This window comes from Podarcis cretensis (assembly GCF_951804945.1).
Source record: "Podarcis cretensis genome assembly, chromosome: 8".
NCBI lineage: Eukaryota > Metazoa > Chordata > Lepidosauria > Squamata > Lacertidae > Podarcis > Podarcis cretensis.
This window is the reverse complement of record NC_137177.1, coordinates 35,764,426-35,785,035: the sequence shown is the minus strand read 5'-3', so window position 1 is coordinate 35,785,035 and position 20,610 is coordinate 35,764,426. Positions and strand designations below refer to the sequence as shown.

The following is a 20,610-nucleotide window of genomic DNA, read 5'->3' as shown; positions in this document are numbered from 1 at the left end:
TTGTTTCATACACTACGTACCTCAGCCTTTCCCAATATTATTGCCTTTCTATTTATTTTCTTCCCCTGCCTTCTAAATTGGTGGGGGTAGGCAATCATGATTAGGAATCTGGAGGGGGGGTTCAAGTATTTGGACTCTCATCCTAATTAAATCCTACCGCCCACTTGGCTACAGGATGTGATTTGGACTCCAGAAGTCTGGAAAAGGAGTTGTGATACCATTTGCAGCGTAAAGCACATCAGGAGCGACTGGATGCTGCTAAATTGCAGTGTTGCCAAGTTAGATGTCAAAACCAAAGACACAAAATAAACTTACCTACCAAATATACACACAAAACTTTTGTCCTATAGAAAGTTTAATAACTATTTATGAGCTGACTTTACAAAAATTGGACTCCACCCCTTTCCACGATGATCGTTTCATGTGTTAACAAGCATAACAACATTTAAAAAATTACAAACCACATTCATTTGTTCAGTAGACTACAGTTTTCACAAAGGTTTAGAAGAGCTTGGGAGGGAAAGAGAACACAAGCGGACTAGTAATACAAATTAAAGTTTGCATACCTTATCTGCTTCTTGTGATTTTAAATGCAGCTTTTGGGGGGGTACACACTACCCAGTCTTTGCCAAATTTGTGCCCTCCAGATGCTTTTGGATACAACTCCAGACGTAGCCAAAAACAACTGGAGGGCACCATGTTGGTGAAGGCTGCATTAACCCCTGCCTTCAGCAGTCCTATGCATTAACAAAGAATTCTTCTATGGGACTTCAACTCATTAAGCACTCAATCCATATCCTTACACCATCAGTTACTAAAGAAACACTAACTGGGCCATGCGAGATCCTCTGCAAGCCTCAAGGGAGGGGCAGTGCACTACAGGTCCAGGTATCCAAATGGCTCTGGCAGTGACTCCGGGTTCAAGGCTAAGGGTGATCAGGAGAAGGAGGCAGTTGGGAGCACTTGCAGCAGCACCAGAACTGGGGAAGGTGGAACTGAGGGTCAGAAAAATCCCAAGAAATATGGTCCTCGAGATTCCTGCCCCTGATACTCCTCAGCGCTAATTTCTCCTGCAGGAAGGCAGACGTGGCTCCCATGTGCATTAATCCGCATGGAGAATCTGGATGTTGATCTGGAGTTAGCTAGGCCTGCAGAGCCATCAGCTGCAGCAAACGCCAGCAGGCAGTAGAGCAGCTGTCATGGGCTAAAGCGAACGACAAGCTCAATTCTGCCACATTGTGCAGGCCGCTTGGAACTTTCTGTTGACCCTCAGGGACAGTCATGAGAGGCCCTGGCAACCTGATGAGGTCGTCACAGGAAACATTATCCCATCAGCATAAATAAGATACTCAAAAGTGCAATGAGAACAACAGCCACAGTGCCTCAGCAAATGTGGAATCAATAACATGATTGACAACGGAATGTCAAAGTGACCTGAGCAAAGGGGTGCTGGAAAAGGAAGGAGCTCACAGATTATGGGCACCCAGAATCTACATCTTATATGGGCTTGCCAAGCAAGTAATTAAATTGATAGAAAAGGTAGAAAACACAATCTTTCTGATATATAAAAGGTGTTCAGAGAATCTCTCTCTTTCTACCTGCCTGCTTGGGGTCTAACTTTTTTTACAACCTCTCACCCAGCTAAAGGCCACAGGATCCTAGCCCACAGTTATTGATGCTTAAATATTTTATTCCAAAATGCTACATGTGCCATCAAACTTAGAAATTAATTTTCACAACTAGATGGCTCCAAGTCAGGAGGCTGAATTTTCTGGAAACCTAGGTTTGCTCGGCACAACAAAGCCACTTAAAAGAAAAAGAAAAAACGAGCTTTATGCAGTTAAGAAAGCGATGCACTAAAAAGTGTGAGATAAACAACTGATTAAAAGGAAGGCATAACACCATCACACAAGCAATTCAATCACAATGAATGTCCATTGTCATATAACGTCCCTGAAAACAAATCGGAACGTTTGCTCAATAAAAACCAGACACCATAAACATTGTGTGGACAAATCAGGATGAATGCTCAATGTAGAGGCCATCTGGAGGTGATATCCATATTAAGTTCTAATGGTACTATACTGCAATATCACATTTCTTCAAATGCCACAGTTATCTATATGAAGAGAATAATACACCTTAAATGAAGCAAATGAATAATATACCTTCATTTCATGTATAATCTTGAGTCTTTTTTCACTGGTTATGCATTACTGTCTCACTGGGTTCTGAGTGAGCAAATGCGAACCCTAATTAGATTCCCCAAGTTGTTAACACTGGGAAAGTTTTGCATCTCTGTTTTGTTGCCTTGGAACAACCGCCAGAGCCCTGCATGTGATGTAGGGGTAACCTAGCATAGTCTTGGGTTAGGCCTGTCTGGGGATTCCTAGGGCTGGGTTGTGGGGGTGGGGGGGTGAGAAATGAGGGACAAGCCCCAGGGAAGAGAAAGGAGGTAGCCCAGGGATAGTATTTCTACACCTCTAGCAAACCAGCTGTTTGTGTGCATTTGCAAGGGGCAGAGCTGAACAGTGGCGTAGCGTGTGTTGTCAGCACCCGGGGCAAGGCAAGTAATTTGTGCCCCCTAACCCATGGATTTGCGCCCCCTAACCCTAACCCCCAGATGTTGCGCCCGGTGCGGCCGGCCCCCCCTGCACCCCCCACGCTACGCCACTGGAGCTGAATAGAGAGAGTGCAGAAGTTCACCTGGCAGCATGTGAAGGGCTGTGGAGCCAGCAAACTTGCCCTCCTCAAGTGGTTCCATAAACTGTTCCACAACCTGTCCTTCAAATCTGGTATCAGGGGGAACTGGGTCCTCCTTTTCATAGCAGAAATGAAACATGCAGACCAAGGATTGGATGATCCCAATGATGAGGATAATTAAAATAGTAACACTTAACATCTGTATAGCACCTTCACATGTACTCTCCCTAGCTGTAAAGCTTAACAACAGATCTGTAAGATATTATCATACCCCATATTGCAGAAGGAGGTACTGAAGCTGAGAGTGACTAAGGACAACTAGTCAGTTTGTGGCAGAGGCAAGATTCAAACTGGACACCTCTTGATTCATAGTCAGTCTCTTAAGCTGCTACACTACACCAGCTCTCTACAAATAGGCCTGGGGGATAAATTTGGGTCTGGCTTGTATTTTAATGAAGAACTCCATAGGTTGTGCTTATTAAAACAATGTGTAAATAAAAATACAGCTATTCTTCAAAATTCACACTCCTCTGAAGTCTAACACAGTTCTCCAACCAAATAATGTTTTTAAAATGTGTATGTTAGGGGAAAGTGTGCATAAAATGCATACATTAAGGAAAATAACATACAAAAAAAATGCATTCGGGGAAATTGCTTGCAAAAATGTGGTTAAGGAAAACTCTGTATAATTAGGAGGAATTCAACTGAAATTCTGATAAATTTGGCCTTCCCTAGTCATAAGACCACTTCCCTCCTCCAGGGGCAGTTTCCTATTAAACAGTTGGCATTTTAAAAAATGTTGATGGGGCACCAAACAAACAGTCATGAAAATGAGCATTCATGCTATGCTGGGGGGGAAAATATTAAAACTGGAGGCAGACAACTCTTGGCAGAAGCAGAGAGGCTGATGGAATACATCACCGTTCAATTTGCTGGCCTTGTGCCTGTCAAACTGTGTGTGTACACACATAGCATGTGTGCAAACTGGTCTGGAGCTGTAGAAGGAAAATAACAGTGGATCCTGGTTCTAAGGACTGTCTGCAGGCAACCAAGCCCTAGAACCTGCATCTCTCTGTGTTGGCACAGGACATTTTACCAGTCAGAGCCAGAGCCCTGCATGGCCCTAGAGGGCTCCCCCAGCATCCCTTGCCACATCCCCCAGGGCCTTGCACTGGAGCTCTCTGTTTACCCTCTGTCAGTCGTGGGGCGCAGGAGTCTCTGCCTGAGGCTGGCTTCCATGCTGCATCTGCAGTGTGTCCCCAGTGCACCGAGGCCCAGGAGTTGCATCCTTTTCCACCAGGCTCCATCTAACTTATCCTTTCTGTGTACAGTCCAGAAGTAGTTCTGCGCGAGGGTCTTCTTGCTCGGCTCCGCAGCTGCTTTTTGCTTCCTTTGTTTTTCTTTTTGAGGCTTCTGAATGAAAACAGTCAAGAGAAAAACCAGGCAGCCTCCTCCTCCTCCTCCTCCTCCTAGACTGTGGACGCATCCTCCAAGTCAGGGTTTTCTGCCAGGTGGAGCTTTTGTCTGAGGTGTCTTATTAAGGAAAAATGGAAGGCAGCTAAGCTATGATGCCCCCCTTCTTCTCTGAAGACATACCTTTTCACCTAATGCTGCTTCTCTTGGGGAGAGAGAGGAGGAGGGAGCCGGGGGGAATCTCCTATTTAAAAAGGAGTAGCCGGAGTATTCAACCTTGCCTATCTGCCACAGATGGATAGACTACGTCCTCCCTGTACCCCACCCAGCGTCCCCACCCTTCACCCCCACCATCGCCTCTGCCCCCAGTCCACCTGGGAAATGGCTTGGGCATTCACACACTGGGCACCATAAGGAGGATACATGGAGTTGCTGAGTTCTTCCAGCTGCAAAAGCAAGAGAGTCAGCCACAAACAAACACAAGGAGCTCTTAAGAGAAACTTCTGCAGTGTAAATAAACTGGGGCCACACTAAGCAAGGTGATGGAGCGCTGTGATAGGATCATCCCCTTCTTTACATTTTGGCAAATAGCAGCTTCTGGGAGAAGGCAGTGATAAGCATCAGGGGTGCAGGCACTGAGTGAGTGTGTATGGTAGTGTTTTTAACACATACATGCACAAAACCTTATTTTTCAGATAAAGATGCCCCTGAAACAGGTATTTGCTCTGTTAAGGGAGAAGCCAGAGGGATCTCCCACTGCCACCTCTGTGGCTGCCATTTGCCAATATTTAAAGAGAGAGGATATCCAATATGTCATATTCCCTTATTTAGCCTGCAGGTACTATAAAAATGGATCAAGATTAAGAAAGTTAACTTGTTTCCTAAAATGCAGAAGGGAGTCCCATAGATATTGCACCAACATGGAGAAAGCTCTATTGCAGGGTTTAGGAACTGGATCTGGCCATGACGCTGGATGGACCCTTATCTCCCCTATAGGCCAAGCTTGATAGGCAGGCCAGTCAATCACCCGACATCACAACAATGTGAAGGATCCTGTTTTTGTCCATGCAGACGATCAGCTCATTGGTGGGGCTTGCAGAGTGCTGCTCACAGAACACTGCAAGTCCTGATGATCAGATGATGACCAGTACCTGCAAACCTCTTCTGTCTCAGCCACACCTTTACCTGTCCAACACCTGATCAGGTATAGGGCTTGGCCAAAACCACCAGACTGGCCATAAATATTGGAGGAGCACAGAGCAAGGTCTCCCCCACAGGCAGATGAGTGTAAATTTGCCAGTAAGTAAAGGACTGATAGGGACGCGGGTGGCGCTGTGGGTTAAACCACAGAGCCTAGGACTTGCCGATCTGAAGGTCAGTGGTTCGAATCCCCGCGACAGGGTGAGCTCCCGTTGCTCGGTCCCTGCTCCTGCCAACCTAGCAGTTCGAAAGCACGTCAAAGTGCAAGTAGATAAATAGGTACCACTCCTGCAGGAAGGTAAATGGCGTTTCCGTGCGCTGCTCTGGTTCGCCAGAAGCAGCTTAGTCTTGCTGACCACATGACCCGGAAGCTGTAAACCGGCTCCCCGGCCAATAAAGCAAGATGAGCGCTGCAACCCCAAAGTCGGTCACAACTGGACCTAATGGTCAGGGGTCCCTTTACCTTTAAAAGATTGTTACCTATCACCTGCAAATGCACCCTACACACAGACCGAGTAGTTGGGATGTCATGGATGCTCATAAACTTCTAGGGGCAGAGGCAATTATATTTTAAGTATGCTGGGTTTCTATAACAAAGGCATATGCACCCAAACATGTCTTGTGCTGGACAACATTTGTGACTTGGGCTACATACTATATATTGTAAAACACATCCCCCCCCAACTCAAAGAATTCTAGGCACTATGGTTTACCCTTCACAGTCTAACAATTCCCAGCAACCTTTAAACTACATTGCCCAGAATTCTTTGAGGGAAAGTGTGTGCTTTTGATGTGTTTCAAAGTGTATGCAGCCTGAGCTCTTCAGTTCTGGGCTGAACAAGGAGGTGGGAGAGGGCGAGAGTCTCTCAGCCAGAAAAGGGATTCCAGGATTCCTCACAGCACTCACATTTGTCAGCAGCTGATCCAGGTTCCTGTCGGCCACCGTCTTCTTCTGGTCCTCGGCAAGTTCCTCCACGTAGACGTCCAGGCTGAAATGTAGGCGAGCCAACTTCTCCTGCATCTCCCGAACGTGCTCCAGCTGCTCAAAGGAACATTCCTTCCCTGCGTTAGTTGAGAAAAAGAACGCCAGTGTTATTCCATGGAGCTTCTAGGAGATACCACCCCCATTTCCCCTGCAGGGAGGACCAGTTAGCTAGGTGAGGCTGAGAGAGTTTAATTCAGCTCCCTCGGAACTTGCTAAGCAAAGATTCGAATTCAGGCCTTGCCGTTCCCCATCCAACACCCTGCATATTACAACACACCGTCCAGAAACAGATATTTCTGAGATGTTTTTCTCCCTCGGAACTCAAGGGCCGAGAAATAACCGAAGTGCTTACCAAAAGCCTGCAGCTTTCCCGAATGGAAGTCATTCAAGAGGTTCAGGAGGCCCCCCTCCATCTCATACACATCCGAGACGTCGGTCAGGAACGAGTGCTGCAGAGGGGTCCCCACAGCTGCTGTGGCAGCGCTGCCTCCGGGCTGGGGAGCTCGGGGCTTCTCCTTGTTTGCTCTGCATCAGACAACAGCAATAAGAAAAGATGACGGGTGGGGTGGGACCGGGCAGGAAGTCCGTCTTCCTTCCTCAGAGCACAAAGGAAGCCAGAGACGGCCTCCAAGATTGTCCTCAGCATCATTTCCACTTTCCTTGCCAAGGAGCCAGGGGCTCTGCCAACGCAATGGCCAGTTGGGCATGCAGGGGTGGGAACACACCAAAATCTCTCCTTGGAGGGCAGCCTCACCTCCTCCTATGGAAGTTGTGGGGGAGAGCTGAGGGATCCCCCACCCCAAATTATTAACAGGGAGGCATTGGGGTGATTTTTTCCCAGGGAGGAACAGAAAGTTGGGCAGCTAACTGGATAGTAGAGTCTTTCTCTTGTATGCAGACTTCTTCTCAGCAGCTGGCCTCCCCATAAATGCTGCTAGAAATTGTGCTATATCATCACTGGACATTGATCTGCTTACCCACAACTTTAAAGCAAAAGTTCTCAGCCCAGAACTTTCAGCTCAGGAGACATATTCCTTCCAACTCCTTCCCACCTCCCACACACCAGACCACAAGACCTGGACTAGGGAGTCAAATCCTTTTGCTTTGTTTACTGGATAAAGAAATGCCATTGACTCAAGGCCACGGCCTAGATTTCACCCAGGCACCCATCTGGCTTGCTCTAGCAAAGGTCTCCTTTCATTTCAGTAAGGCCTGCTTCAGAGGACATTGCTCACAGCACTCAATCGTGTCCATCTTCCCTCGTGCCACCCTTAAGGGCAGCCCCAAACTGGAAGCCTGGGTCCCCTTTGCCTCGGGTTATAATTTGGGGAGAAGTGTCATTTCAAAGGGAAAAGAGGTGGGCTCTCTCTAAGGGGAACGGACCTTAGGTAAGCTGTCGCCAACCTGGCTGGAGCTGGTGGGAGTTGTAGTCCCAAGCATCTGAAGGCTGCCTTAAGGCACTGTGGGGTGGAGCAAGGACCGCTTGTGACTTTAGCAAGGCATAACCAAGACACTGTAATTCTTCATACATTGACTCACTGTTTTTGACTGTGCCCTGTTTGCTACTGCAAGGAGATGCTGAGATAATTTTATTCAAAAGCAGGGTTGCCAAGTTTTTCATTTTCAATAATGTTTCCAGGGGCTAAGTGCCTCTAAGCATGTGCCCAGTGCCCTCCTTTTGTGAAGGCAGCCAGCTTTTCTATAAAGCAGACCTATTAATTTTATTTACCGTATTTTTCGCTCTATAAGACTCACTTTTTCCCTCCTAAAAAGTAAGGGGAAATGTGTGTGCGTCTTATGGAGCGAATGCAGGCTGCGCAGCTATCCCAGAAGCCAGAACAGCAAGAGGGATTGCTGCGATCCCTCTTGCTGTTCTGGCTTCTGAGATTCAGAATTTTTTTTTTGTTTTCCTCCTCCAAAAACTAGGTGCGTCTTGTGGTCTGGTGCGTCTTATAGAGCGAAAAATGCGTTACTTAAAAAAATTATACCCTGCTCTCCCCATACAGAAAAAGTCAATCAAAACAGCTTAGAAATGTAAAAAAGCAAGAATGGTGCAACCATTTAAATGCAAATCATCAAACTCAAAGCAGTAGCAAAAAGCAAGAAAAGGGTGCCTCTGGGCAATGGCAAAATGCCTTTCTCTGATGAAAAGCAGCTTGGTTTAAAAAATAAATAAATCAGCATAAGGTTAAAATGTCCTTAAGCATGCATGGAGTGTCCAAATCTGAACAGTCCTATTTAAAGGTAGGAACACAACATAAGCATTAAAACACCTTCTCCCCAGTTTCACATCTTTCCGCTTGGCAGTGGCTAGGTGGATGAAATTCTAGCCTGCTGGGTTCTGGGTTCAAGTCCCTCCCAGAGGAAACCATGCAGCTCTGCCCCAAACCTTTGGCTGACCTCTTGAACTTGGCTCTCTGCTTTGGCGAAGGAAGATGAGGCATCCCCAGGGAGAAAGAGGTGCTCTTGCTAGAAGGGACTGGCAGCTTGCGGAGAGCACTGGCTGGAACTGGCTGAGCTAGGTGGGCTTTGGGACTTTTCTTCTTCTTCTTCTCCTCCATCCTGGAAGCAGTGGGTCTCTCTTAGTCACACACCGGAAACCGCTCAGGGGAACCAAGAATGAACCTAAAAATAAGCTAGAAAGAGATAGCAGCAGCATATTGGTGGCTTTCAGTCATGAATGTAACTAGATGGACCCTCCAGTGCTCCAAGGCAGCCTACCTCTGAACATCAGGCCCTGGGACAAACAACATGGCAGTGGCCAGTCCTGCCATGCTCTGCAGGGGAGCTTCCATAGGAACACAGGAAGCTGCATTATACCCAGTCAATTCCTTGGTCCATCCAGATCAGTACTGCCTGCACTGACTGGCAGCAGCTCTCCAGGGTTTCTGGCAGGGGCCTCTCCCAGCCCTACCTGGAGATGCCATAAGGGACTGAACCTGGGACTTTCTGCAGGCAAAGCTGATGCTCTGCCACTGAGCTATGGCTCTTGCGCCTTCCAAAGGAATCTGGCTGGCCTTTGGTGAAAATAAAAGGCTGGAACAGATATTCTTTATTATTATTTTTTTAGAAAGCCATTTCTTCATCAGAAAATTGCAGGGTGTACAAAAGTTTTAATAAAACTCTTCACACAGCTTGCAAATATTTTTTATAACCCCAATGGTAAACAAGACAATAAGAGACATATAAATATGTCTTCCCAATTACATAGATATGTACGGCTGTCATTGCACAGCCCCCATCACAATCCTGGATTTGCGGGAAGTTGTGGTGGAGTAGGGGAGGAAAAGAGAAGGCAGGTTGTACAACAGCATGACAACAGCAAGGGAGTGAGAAGGGAGGCACATTGAGAGGGAAAGCAGTTTTGTCAGGTGTTGCAAGGCCAGGGAGCGTTCTGAAGACAGCAGCCCATTCTGTAACCAGGACAAGAAACAGACTTCCACCACTTCCAGACTTCCTCTTCCTCATGTCCCATCTCCAACCCTTTGAATCAGAGGTGGGGAACTGGATCTAGCAAACAACAGCAAAGGTTTGAATAAAGAACCTTCCATACAATGAAATCATTGAGACCTCCTCATCCTCTCTCACACACACAGGAGTCAGGCGAGGACTAGAAGGAGAAGTTTGAGTACAGCGAGAAGGGAGTAACATTGAAGGGGGAAAATCGCATAAGTGGGGCTGAAAGAACACAGTAGGGAAATAGTTTTAAACAGCAGCGCAGGTCTGAATTAAGCAGGGATGGAACAAAGCAGAGCAGGGGATGGTAATTTTAGACAGTGGCAGAGGTTTGAATAGAGTGAGTCAAGGTGACATTAAGAGGGGTGAAGCGGCAGATTAAAAAAAGGTTTGAATACAGCAAGAAGGGAGGTGGGGAGGTTCTGTTGTGTTAGCTGCTATGATGCACCCATTTCTGCTACTTCTCCTTGTTAAAGCAGCTTCATTTTTTAAAATAACAACCCCCAGTGTCTCTCCATCCCTGCTGCACTCAAGCCTCTGTCATTATTAAAGCCACATTTTTTTTGCCTCCTTGTCTCCAGCCCTGCTTTACTCAGATTTCTGCTGTTGTTTGAGTACAGTGATAACTGTGTAAGTACAACGTGAGAACACTTTCTGACTGTTGCTATTTTCGGGTAGGATTCAGTCACACACTGGCAAATCCAGGTTGCACAGTTTTTTTTAATGCTTGAGCACATCAGTTTTGCTTCTCCCCCCCCCCAAAAAAAAATTGTTTTGGTGATAAGAAAAGTGATGGGGAAAATGAACTGGAAGGTTTTGGGATAACATTTGCTCGATGCAAGATTGTACAACCTTCACACAAACAAATCAAGGTGACTGCTCAGTAAGTCTGGATGCAGCCTAAGTCTCTACTGTTCTCCCCTTCAAAAGGACATCATGCATGGGTTGTATTACCCCTGGAGTTTCTCATTACTTGGAGACAATAATATGAGAAAATGAGGTGCTGGGCGTTTTTGGTTCAGTGGAGATACCTAAGTACCCTTCTTAGAGTCATAGAATTGTAGAGTTGGAAGGGACCCAAGGGTCATCTAGTCCAACCCCTTGCAATGCAGGAATCTCAGTTAAAGTATCCATGATAGAGCACCACCCAATCTCTGCTTTAAACACCACCAAGGAAGGAGAGTCCACAGCCTCCCAAGGGAGGCTGTTTTTTTTTTTTTTTAAATACTTTTTATTGCATTTTTCACAAAAAAGAACAAAAAAAGCAAATTTTCACAAACATTACAAAAAGAAAAGTTTTCACAAACATTGCAAAAGAAAAGAAAACATAGACAAAAAAAGAAGAGAAAAAAGGAGATTTTAACATAAAAAAAACAAAAAGAAATCCCTCACTTTCCAATTATAACCTTCAAAACCTTATTTTCCTTACTTCCACCCGCCTCCCGATCTTGTGTTCTATGTAATAATTAGTTCAGCAAGCTCAATCTTTGTTCATTTTGATTCTTGATCCCTCCCTTTGTGCTCTTATTTAACTCAGTCACTAGAACCCCTTCTTTCCTTTTCAATGTCCTCAACATTCAAAGATTTTACAGTGTTTTTGTAGATAGACTTTAAACTTCTTCCAGTCCTCTTCCACCTGCTCTTCTCCTTGATCTCGAATTCTGCCAGTCATTTCAGCCAGTTCCATATAGTCTATTACTTGCATCTGCCATTCTTCCAGAGTGGGTAGATCTTGTGTCTTCCAATACTTTGCGATGAGTATTCTTGCTGCTGCTGTAGCGTACATAAAGAAAGTTCTATCCTTCTTTGGCACCAATTGGCCGACCATGCCCAGAAGAAAGGCCTCTGGTTTCTTCAAGAAGGTATACTTAAATACCTTTTTCAGTTCATTATATATCATCTCCCAGAAAGCCTTGATCCTTGGGCACGTCCACCAAAGGTGAAAGAATGTCCCTTCAGTTTCTTTGCATTTCCAACATTTATTATCGGGCAAATGGTAGATTTTTGCAAGTTTGACTGGGGTCATGTACCACCTATATATCATTTTCATAATATTCTCTCTTAAGGCATTACATGCCGTGAATTTCATACCGGTGGTCCACAACTGTTCCCAGTCAACAAACATAATGTTATGACCAACGTCTTGTGCCCATTTTATCATAGCAGATTTTACCGTTTCATCCTCAGTATTCCACTTCAACAGCAAGTTATACATTCTCGACAATATCTTAGCATTGGGTTCTAACAATTCTGTTTCCAACTTTGATTTTTCCACCTGGAAGCCAATTTTCCTGTCCAAATGATAGGCCTCTCTTATTTGAAAATAATGTAACCAGTCTCGCACCTTATCCTTAAGTTTCTCATAGCTTTGCAATTTCATTTTATCTCCCTCCTGCTCCAGAATTTCCCAATATTTTGGCCAATTAGATTCCATATTAAGCTTTTTTAAGGCCTTTGCTTCCATAGGTGAGAGCCACCTAGGGGTTTTATTTTCCAATAAATCTTTATATTTCATCCAGACATTAAACAATGCTTTCCTGACAATATGGTTTTTAAATGTCTTGTACACTTTAGCCTTACCGTACCACAAATATGCATGCCACCCAAAAACGTTATCATATCCTTCCAAATCCAAAATATCCGTGTTTTCAAGAAGTAGCCAATCCTTCAGCCAGCAAAAAGCTGCTGCTTCATAATATAACTTAAAGTCCGGCAGGGCAAACCCCCCTCTTTCCTTTGCGTCAGTAAGAATTTTGTATTTTATTCTGGGCTTTTTGCCCTGCCAGACAAATCTAGAAATTTCTTTTTGCCACTTCTCAAAACAGTCCATTTTGTCAATGATTTGTAGCGTCTGAAACAAAAACAACATTCTTGGCAATACATTCATTTTGATAACAGCAATTCTACCCAGTAAGGAAAGTTTCAAGTTTGTCCAAATTTCAAGATCTTTTTTCACTTCTGACCAACACTTCTCATAATTATCTTTAAATAAATTTACATTCTTCGAAGTCAAGTTCACCCCTAGGTATTTCACTTTTTTCACCAATATTAAACCTGTTTCTTCCTGAAACCTTTCCTTCTCTACTGCTGTCAAATTTTTCTCTAAAACCATAGTTTTTGATTTATTCAATTTAAAACCTGCCACCCGACCAAATTCTTGTATTATTTCCAGTGCTCTTTTAGAACTAGGGATTGGCTCCTGTAGCGTCAGTACTAGGTCATCTGCATAGGCTTTAAGTTTATAGTGTTTAACTCCGACCTGTATACCCTGAATCTGTTGGTCCCTTCTAATCATATTCAGCAAGACCTCCAGGACTGAAATAAAAAGCAAAGGGGAAATTGGGCAGCCTTGTCGTGTCCCTTTCTCTATCTTAACTTCTTCCGTTACTGCATTATTCACTATTAATTTCGCCTTCTGTTCTGAGTAAATCGCGCCTATGCCGTTTCCAAACCTTTCTCCAACCCCCATCCCTTGCAAATTTTTCCTCATAAAGCTCCACGAAATATTGTCAAAGGCTTTCTCCGCATCAATAAATATTAAAACAGCTTTTGTATTTATATTAACTTGTAGCTTTTCTAAAATGTCAATTAAATTTCTCGTGTTATTTGACAATTGTCTGCCTGGGAGAAAGCCAGCTTGGTCTTTATGAATCATTGTTGCTAAAACTTTTTTCAATCTTCTAGCTAAAATATCAGCAAAAATTTTATAATCCACATTAAGTAGGGATATGGGGCGGTAGTTCTTTAGTTGTGTCTTTTCTATCTCATTTTTCGGTATAAGCGTGATGTAAGCTTCTTTCCACGACTCCGGCGCTCTTTTCCCTTCCATAATTTCATTGCCAACCTCCATTAGAGGTTGAATTAAGTAATCTTTCATGTCTTTGTAGTATTTGGAGGTTAGCCCATCCGGGCCTGGAGACTTGCCTAGTTGCAGGTTCTTAATGGCACCTTCAACCTCCTGTTCAGAAATTTTGTCGTTCAATATTAATTTATTCTCTTGAGAAATTTTTTGTAATCCATTTGTTTCCAAAAATTTCTCGATTTTAATCTCATTCTGTGGCCCTTGTAAATACAGTTGTTTAAAGTATCTCTGGAAGCAGTCTTGAATCTCCCGTGGGTTTTGTATATTTCGTCCATTTACTTCAAGATTGGTAACAGTATTTAATTTCTGTCTTTTCTTCAGCTGCCAAGCTAGCAGCTTTCCACACTTATTGGCCGATTCGAAGGTTTTTTGTCTCATTTGTTTAATTTTCCATTCTATATCCTGGTTAACCATTTTCAAGTATTGTGCCTGATGTAATTTAATTTCTCGTAGAATGTCCTGTGACTTAGGTTTAGTCCTTAATCTCTTCTCGCCTTCTCTAATTTTCTCTAAAATCTTTTCTTTCTTCTCCTCTTGAAGTTTCCTCTTTATAGCATTTTGCTGGATCAGAAACCCCCTCATTACGGCTTTACTTGCATCCCAGATTACTCTTTTCTCCACGGTAGTCTTCAAATTTATCTCAAAGTAGTCTTTTAGTGTTTTTTGGGCCTTTTTCACAATTTCAGAGTCTCTAAACAAGGTGTCATTCATTCTCCATCTAAAGGAACCAGTGGGTGTTAGTTTCATATCCATCTTCACTGGGTTATGGTCGGAGCAGATTTTGGGGCAGATTTCCACCTTTCGAATCTTGGGTGCCATCCCTCTTGTAATCCAAATTTGGTCTATTCTAGTCCAGGTCAAATTGGCTTCAGAGAAGAAGGTCCCCTCTCTACCTAGGGGATTTTTAGTTCTCCAAATATCAATCAAGTCCATATTGTCTGTCAATTCAAAAAAGGTCTTTGGTAGTCTTCCATCTTTTGTGACTACTTGTCTTTCAGATTTATCCATATATGTCGAGACAACGCCATTCATATCTCCCATCAAAATGATATTTCGATCTATAAAGTCCATTAACGTCTCATGCAGTTTCTTATAAAACTCTGATTTCCCCTCATTAGGTGCATAGACTCCGATTATTACTAATTTCTCTCCTTGAAATTGTATTTCAATTGCCACAAATCGTCCATGTTCATCTTTAAGGAGAAACTTTGGTGATAATTTCTCTTTTGCGTAGATCACAACTCCTCTTTTTTTTACTTTGTCTGATGAAATAAAGTCTTGGCCTAACTTTTTATTTATCAATAATTTCCTTTGGAGTCTTGTTATATGTGTTTCTTGTAGGCAAATTAGGTCCAGTTGTTCCTTTTTCAGAATATGAAAAATCCTCTTCCTTTTGCTGGGGGAGTTCAAACCTCGAACATTCCAAGTTAACATCTGCAGAGACATGTTGTTGTTATTCTGATGTTCCACCAGTTGCTCCTAGAAGTTGCTCTTGGTTTGTCGGCGGTATCTCTTTCCGTTGGTCCAATCCCAAGAGAGTTCTTCCTAAGTCAGGTGGTCCCAGTCCTAATATTTCCGAGTCTTTTGTTCTGGCCTCTCTTTGTAGTTCTTCTCCAAAATTTCTCAGAAAACTCTCTTTATCTTCCTCTGATCTTATCTTAATTTTCTTTCCTTTAAATGTAAACGAGAGGCCTTGTGGGAATTCCCACCTGAACAAAATTCCGTTTCTTTTTAGCAGGTCCACCAAATTTCCGTAATTGGTTCTAAGATCAAGCAGGTATTTCGGGATATCTTTAAAAATCTCAATTCTCACCCCTTGGATATCGAGTGCTTTCTGGTAGTGTAGACTCAGTATTTTATCTCTTTCCTCTTTTGTCCTTAGAGCAATCAAGCAGTCTCTCGGCCTATTTTTCCTCTTAACCCTTCCCAATCGAAAAGCACTCACTATCTTAAATTCTTCTTTCTCTGGATCCAGGTCCCAGCACTCCTCAAATTCCGATGTCAACAGTTCTATCAAGTCTCCTTCTTCTATTTCTGGGACCGATCTAATTCTCAAGTTGGTCTGTTTCTCTTTAAGTTCAATCAAAGAGAATTGTACCTTGTATTCATCCAATTTTTTATTTATTGGTGGTATCTTTTGTTCTACTGCCAATACCCTCTCTTTGGCTTCCTCCGCTGTCTTCTTTGTCTCTTTAGACTCCTGCACCAGTCTGTCAATCGCCTGGGTGTTAGAATTCACATTCGTCCCCAAATCGTTTACTTTTTGCCCCAGGTCCTTAATAGTTGAAGTATTTTGATCAATCTTAGCTGTCAAATTTTGCAGAGCCGATAAAATCTTATCTAATGTTGCAGAATCCGATCCTGTTCCTTTTGATTCTTCCCTTTCTGTGGCTTGTGGGACAGAGAGTCCTGCTGATGATGTTCTTCTATGCTGGAGTTGCTGCTGTGCCTGCAGCTGCTGCTGTTGTTTAATTTTTGCTCTTGTTGATACTTTATCTGGAGGCTGTAACTTGTCTGGTTGTTTCTCTTCCATTGCTTGCCTCTAGAAATCAAGGTCACTCACACAATTCCCAAGCTTCCTTCTTAGCTATAAACAATAGCAGCTGCAGTGGAAAATCCCCAGCTATAACACACAGTTCCTCTAGGGGAGCAGAATACCAGGTTGTTCCTTCAATAATTGTTAAAGAGTAACTTCATCAGCTCCCCAGTTATCTTTCCAATTTGTTGCAAGAGTAAAAGAGTAAAAAAGTTATAAATTTGGAGGCTCCCTTGATTGTTACCAGTCCTTCTAAGCATTCAGTAGCAAAAGTTACAATGTCCATAAACAGTACTTTCACAGTAGCCTTGCATTTATTTAAGACAGACCGGCAGATCAGTGTTAAAAGTAAAGTGGTGGATTTTTTATCCCCCCTTCCCTACTTGGGGGGGGGGTTCTTTTGCTCTGACAGTGAAATTTAGCTCTTTATATAAAACAAGTCAGTGGTTCAAAGTTCCCTTGTCCCTTGCTTTTATTCTATTTACAGGATCGGCAAAGCGGACTTCCTGTTTGCACTTTGCCGATTTCAGGTCCGAATTTTAAATTCAAGTTCAAAGTCCCGATCAAAGTTTCTAGTTTCAAGTTCAAATTTCAAGTTCAAGTTTCTAGTTTCAAGTTCAAATTCAAATTCAAAATCAAAGTCCAATACTTGGTCTTAACTTTGATCTTTCCAAGTTCCCAATTCTTACTCACGGATAGCTGTTTTAATCCGATGTTTCACAGGAAAAAGGCCAGCGCTCTCCGGTAACTGCTATGCAGCTTCACTCCGCAGAAGTAGCGATCGGCTCCAGCACAGCGCTACACCCCCGCTCCGCTCCGGAGCTCTTTTCAGGGCTCCTTTGACAGTTCGGGGGGGCGCAAAGCGTGCCCGCTGAGCCCCACGGCCCCAGGCTTCACCCGCCTGTGGGTTTTTTGAGGGTCCTCCGCTTCGCTGTAGCGGTGGACCCGATTTCTGCGGAGCTTCCCCCTCCGTTTCAGAGGGTATCCGCCATTACCGATGGCGCCGCCTCCGGAAGTCCCCAAGGGAGGCTGTTTGACTGTAAACAGCTCTTACCATCACAAAGTTATTCCTGATGTTTAGTCAGAAACTCCTTTCTTGTAACTTGAATACATTGGTTTGGGTCCTATCCTCTGGACAAGGTGAACACAAGCATGCTCCATCTTCCATGTGACAGCCCTTCAGATATTTGAAATGGCTATCATATATCCGCTCAGACTCCTTTTATCCAGGCTAAACATACCCAGATTCCTCAACCATTCCTTCTAAGACTTAGTTTCCAGACCGCTGATCATCTTGGCTGCCCTCCTCCGCACACATTCCAGCTTGTCAATATCCTCCTTAAAACTGTGGTACCCAGAACTGGACACAGTATCCCAGGTGTGGTCTGACCAAGGCAGAATAAAGTGGTATTATTACTTCCCTTGACCTGGACACTACTGTTGATGCAGCCTAGAATAACAGCTGCACTGCCAGAATATACAACCCAGAAAATGGCATCGCTGATCAGCGTTGGAGCTAGGGAGAGACAGCTTCAGTCCCCACCCAGCCACAAAGCTCACCAGGTGATGTTGGGAAGGTGTCTTGCTTCCTTAGGCTAACTTAGCTCTCAGGGTTTGTTTTGAGAATAAAATGAGAATGCATGGGCGTAGCCAGGAGGGGCAGGGGGCAGCTGCACCCCCCAATCAATCAAAATCAATACAAATCTGAGGTTCTGTCCTCCTCACAGAAGCCTGCCCCCACCCAACAAAAATCCTGGCTATGCCCATGTGAGGGTGGGGTAAGTGGCTATGCCCATGTGAGGGTGGGGTAAGTATTTTACACCCCTTAGCTCTGTGTAAGAAAACTAAGGTAGAATTTAAATTGATTTCATAAATAAATGTGTTAATATTGCAGAGGGGACATTTTGAGAAGGGGCAGTAATCCTTCCTCCACCCAGTTCTCAAAAGCTGACTGCTCCCTGGTGTTCCAGCCCCTGCTCTGTTAGGGAACATGGTCCCGTCAGGGACACCTCTTGGTTTAGGGCCAATTATCAGAGGTCGGTCGGTGGGGGGGGGGGGGAGTGATGGGTGCAAGGGCTTCTTCTCCAGCAGTAGCTGCTGGGGTTGTCAACTGCTTGGGTGAGGAGGACTGGTTCTCCCGCTATGAGAAATGCCCTGTGCATCTCTTTTAGGTAACCACACTAAACGCTGAATTGCTAACTTCAACCCTCCCTGGCTCATCGACCTTCTATTTTCGCTCTTGCATCACATAAGGAGCTCACATAAATAGATCGATAAACAGGACCGTGCAGAGGAGGCGGCGATGATGCAGCGCCTTAACAAACAGTCCTGTCTGACTTCTAAGAAGAGGTCGCTGCCCGAGAAAAGAGGCCCGGGGCGAGAGAAGGAAAGGTCTCGCTCTCCGCCGGCAATCTTAAAAGGCCGGTTAATCCCACCCACCGCCATCTGCCAGCAACAAAAGATGCCACCGCCGATGTTCCGATTTGGAACGCTGATTCCTCGCTCCACGTTCCAAATCAGAACGTTCTCCTCGCCGAGGTTCCACGCCCCCCGCCCCCACTTCGCACCGCATGGGGTGGAGGACGCGCTGCGGAGACACTGACCTCTGCGGCGGAGACGGGCCGCGGGGGACGCTCCCGCGGCGGCTGCTCTTGCTGCTGCGCGCCCGAGAAGCGCCGAGCGCGTGCGCGCGCACTCCCTCTCGGAGAGGCGGTGGCCAGGCAGACGCCTCCGCAAAGGGGCTTGTGGAAACGGGGGCCCGATGCTCAGGGTCCGTTCCGCCTCGGGTCGGCTGCAGCTGGTTTCCCCGGGCTCGGGCGGAGGGAGGCTTGGTGGCCAGAATGACATGCCCTTTCACTGGATCCGATGCTGCCACTGCCTTCGTGGACAGCAGCCGCTGCTCCACCGCTCAGATCCGGGCCCTTGGAAAACTGGCTTGCTCCCCACCCCCGCTCTGAGCCAGCCCATTGCAAACGCCCGAATTCTTAAACCCGTTTTGGAGGATAGGGTTCAGTAGCCCAACAGCGCGTCGAAGGGAAAAGGTCTCTGGGTGTGGTCAGAAGGCATCGGATTCCACCTAGGTAGGCCTTCCTCTGCCCATCTTCCCCTCCCTCACCCCACAGCTTCCATTCAGCCCAAGTAGTACATTAGACTTCTTCCCTCCCTTCACGCCCAGGAAAGCTTGACCTGGTACATTTCTCCAGGGTAGAAGCAGGACCTTTATAAAGAAAGAAAAGGAGATGTGGAGCCCCCATCCCTTGAAAAATGTAAATTAGAAGTTTAACTGCTTGCCCCTTTAAGCTTGACATGATGGCCTGCAGAACCTCCCCAGGATAGTCTCCCAGTGGGGGTGGATCTGTGTTTGGTCATATTCATAGCCTAAGGCTTTGGGGCAGGGTAAAAGGTAAAGGTAAAGGTACCCCTGCCCGTACGGACCAGTCTTGACAGACTCTGGGGTTGTGCGCCCATCTCACTTAAGAGGCCAGGGGCCAGCGCTGTCCGGAGACACTTCCGGGTCACGTGGCCAGCGTGACATCGCTGCTCTGGCCAGAGCCAGAGCCAGAGCCAGAGCCGCACACGGAAACGCCGTTTACCTTCCCGCTGGTAAGCGGTCCCTATTTATCTACTTGCACCCGGAGGTGCTTTCGAACTGCTAGGTTGGCAGGCGCTGGGACCGAGCAGCGGGAGCGCACCCCGCCGCAGGGATTCGAACCGCCGACCTTTCGATCGGCAAGCCCTAGGCGCTGAGGCTTTAACCCACAGCGCCACCTGCGTCCCTTGGGGCAGGGTACACAGCTACAATTCCTTTATCACAAGTGTTGCTGAAGGAGTACAATACTTGAAAGCACCCTCCCCCCCCTCCCCCCCAAAAAAACCTGAATAGGGGCTAGGATGCCTCAAGGCAGAGTTGTATGACTAGAGATATGGGTACTACTACACCCATGCTCCAGATTTTGTTGGACCCGACTCAAAATCGGTCCTGGCCAATGGTCAGAATCAGAAGAGTGTCAGGTTACCACACATTCCACAGTCAGATCCACACCAGTTCATTCAAAATTACATGGTTTCAACAAAGCATTGGGAAGAACTTGCCATGCTAACCGCACAATATATTCAATCCTGGAACAGTGGCGGACACTCTTTTTGGTTAATAGGTTTTAAACAGAAGCTGGATGGCCCACACAAGGCTGCTGTAACAGTACATTGGATGGTCTTTGAGGTCCCTCACGGCTCCATGGTTTCCTTTTTTAAAATGTAGCTAGAGTTCCACTTAAATTATAATACAAATTAGGAAGACCCCTTGTAACTTCAGTCTTCAGTATTCTAGGCGAATAAAAAAGCAACACTGGGACCTGAAAGTTTGGTGTTAATGCTTAAGAAGACTAACACTCCCTCTAAAGCACTACATTGGTTTTATTTCTGAATCCTAACCAAAAAATGATTTTGAAGCTAAGC

The 20,610-nt window shown here is 45.3% G+C and overlaps 1 protein-coding gene across 5 annotated transcripts; it reads right to left on the bottom strand.

The window, feature by feature from the left end:
* Nucleotides 1–337: 337 nt before the first annotated feature.
* On the bottom strand, nucleotides 338–18,864 carry CCDC28B (coiled-coil domain containing 28B). 5 transcript variants are annotated; one of them, XM_079988505.1, is made up of 8 exons: nucleotides 18,759–18,858; nucleotides 17,210–17,540; nucleotides 8,702–8,937; nucleotides 6,654–6,826; nucleotides 6,224–6,378; nucleotides 4,540–4,562; nucleotides 2,675–4,227; nucleotides 338–2,524 (listed from the first exon to the last, which is right to left on the bottom strand). In XM_079988505.1, the coding sequence occupies exons 3-7, from the start codon at nucleotides 8,860–8,862 to the stop codon at nucleotides 4,173–4,175; spliced, it is 567 nt and encodes a 188-aa protein (XP_079844631.1). In that variant the 5' UTR covers nucleotides 8,863–8,937; nucleotides 17,210–17,540; nucleotides 18,759–18,858; the 3' UTR covers nucleotides 338–2,524; nucleotides 2,675–4,172. The 5 variants fall into 5 exon arrangements, with proteins under 5 accessions (XP_079844631.1, XP_079844632.1, XP_079844628.1 ...); XM_079988506.1 differs by lacking the exon at nucleotides 18,759–18,858 and adding an exon at nucleotides 18,417–18,595; XM_079988502.1 differs by lacking the exon at nucleotides 17,210–17,540 and having other exon boundaries at nucleotides 18,759–18,864.
* Between the last annotated feature and the right edge of the window lie 1,746 nt (nucleotides 18,865–20,610).

What these genes read in the sequence shown, in the direction of transcription:
- CCDC28B (XM_079988502.1), bottom strand. Translation starts at nt 8,862, where the DNA reads ATGGAGGAGAAGAAGAAGAAGAAAAGTCCCAAAGCCCACCTAGCTCAG. An exon ending in GGGAAAGCTGCAGGCTTTTG is followed by an intron (nt 6,379 to 6,653) that starts GTAAGCACTTCG and finishes CAACTAACGCAG; the next exon opens with GGAAGGAATGTTCCTTTGAG. An exon ending in GAAGAACTCAGCAACTCCAT is followed by an intron (nt 4,228 to 4,539) that starts GTATCCTCCTTA and finishes AAGACACCTCAG; the next exon opens with ACAAAAGCTCCACCTGGCAG.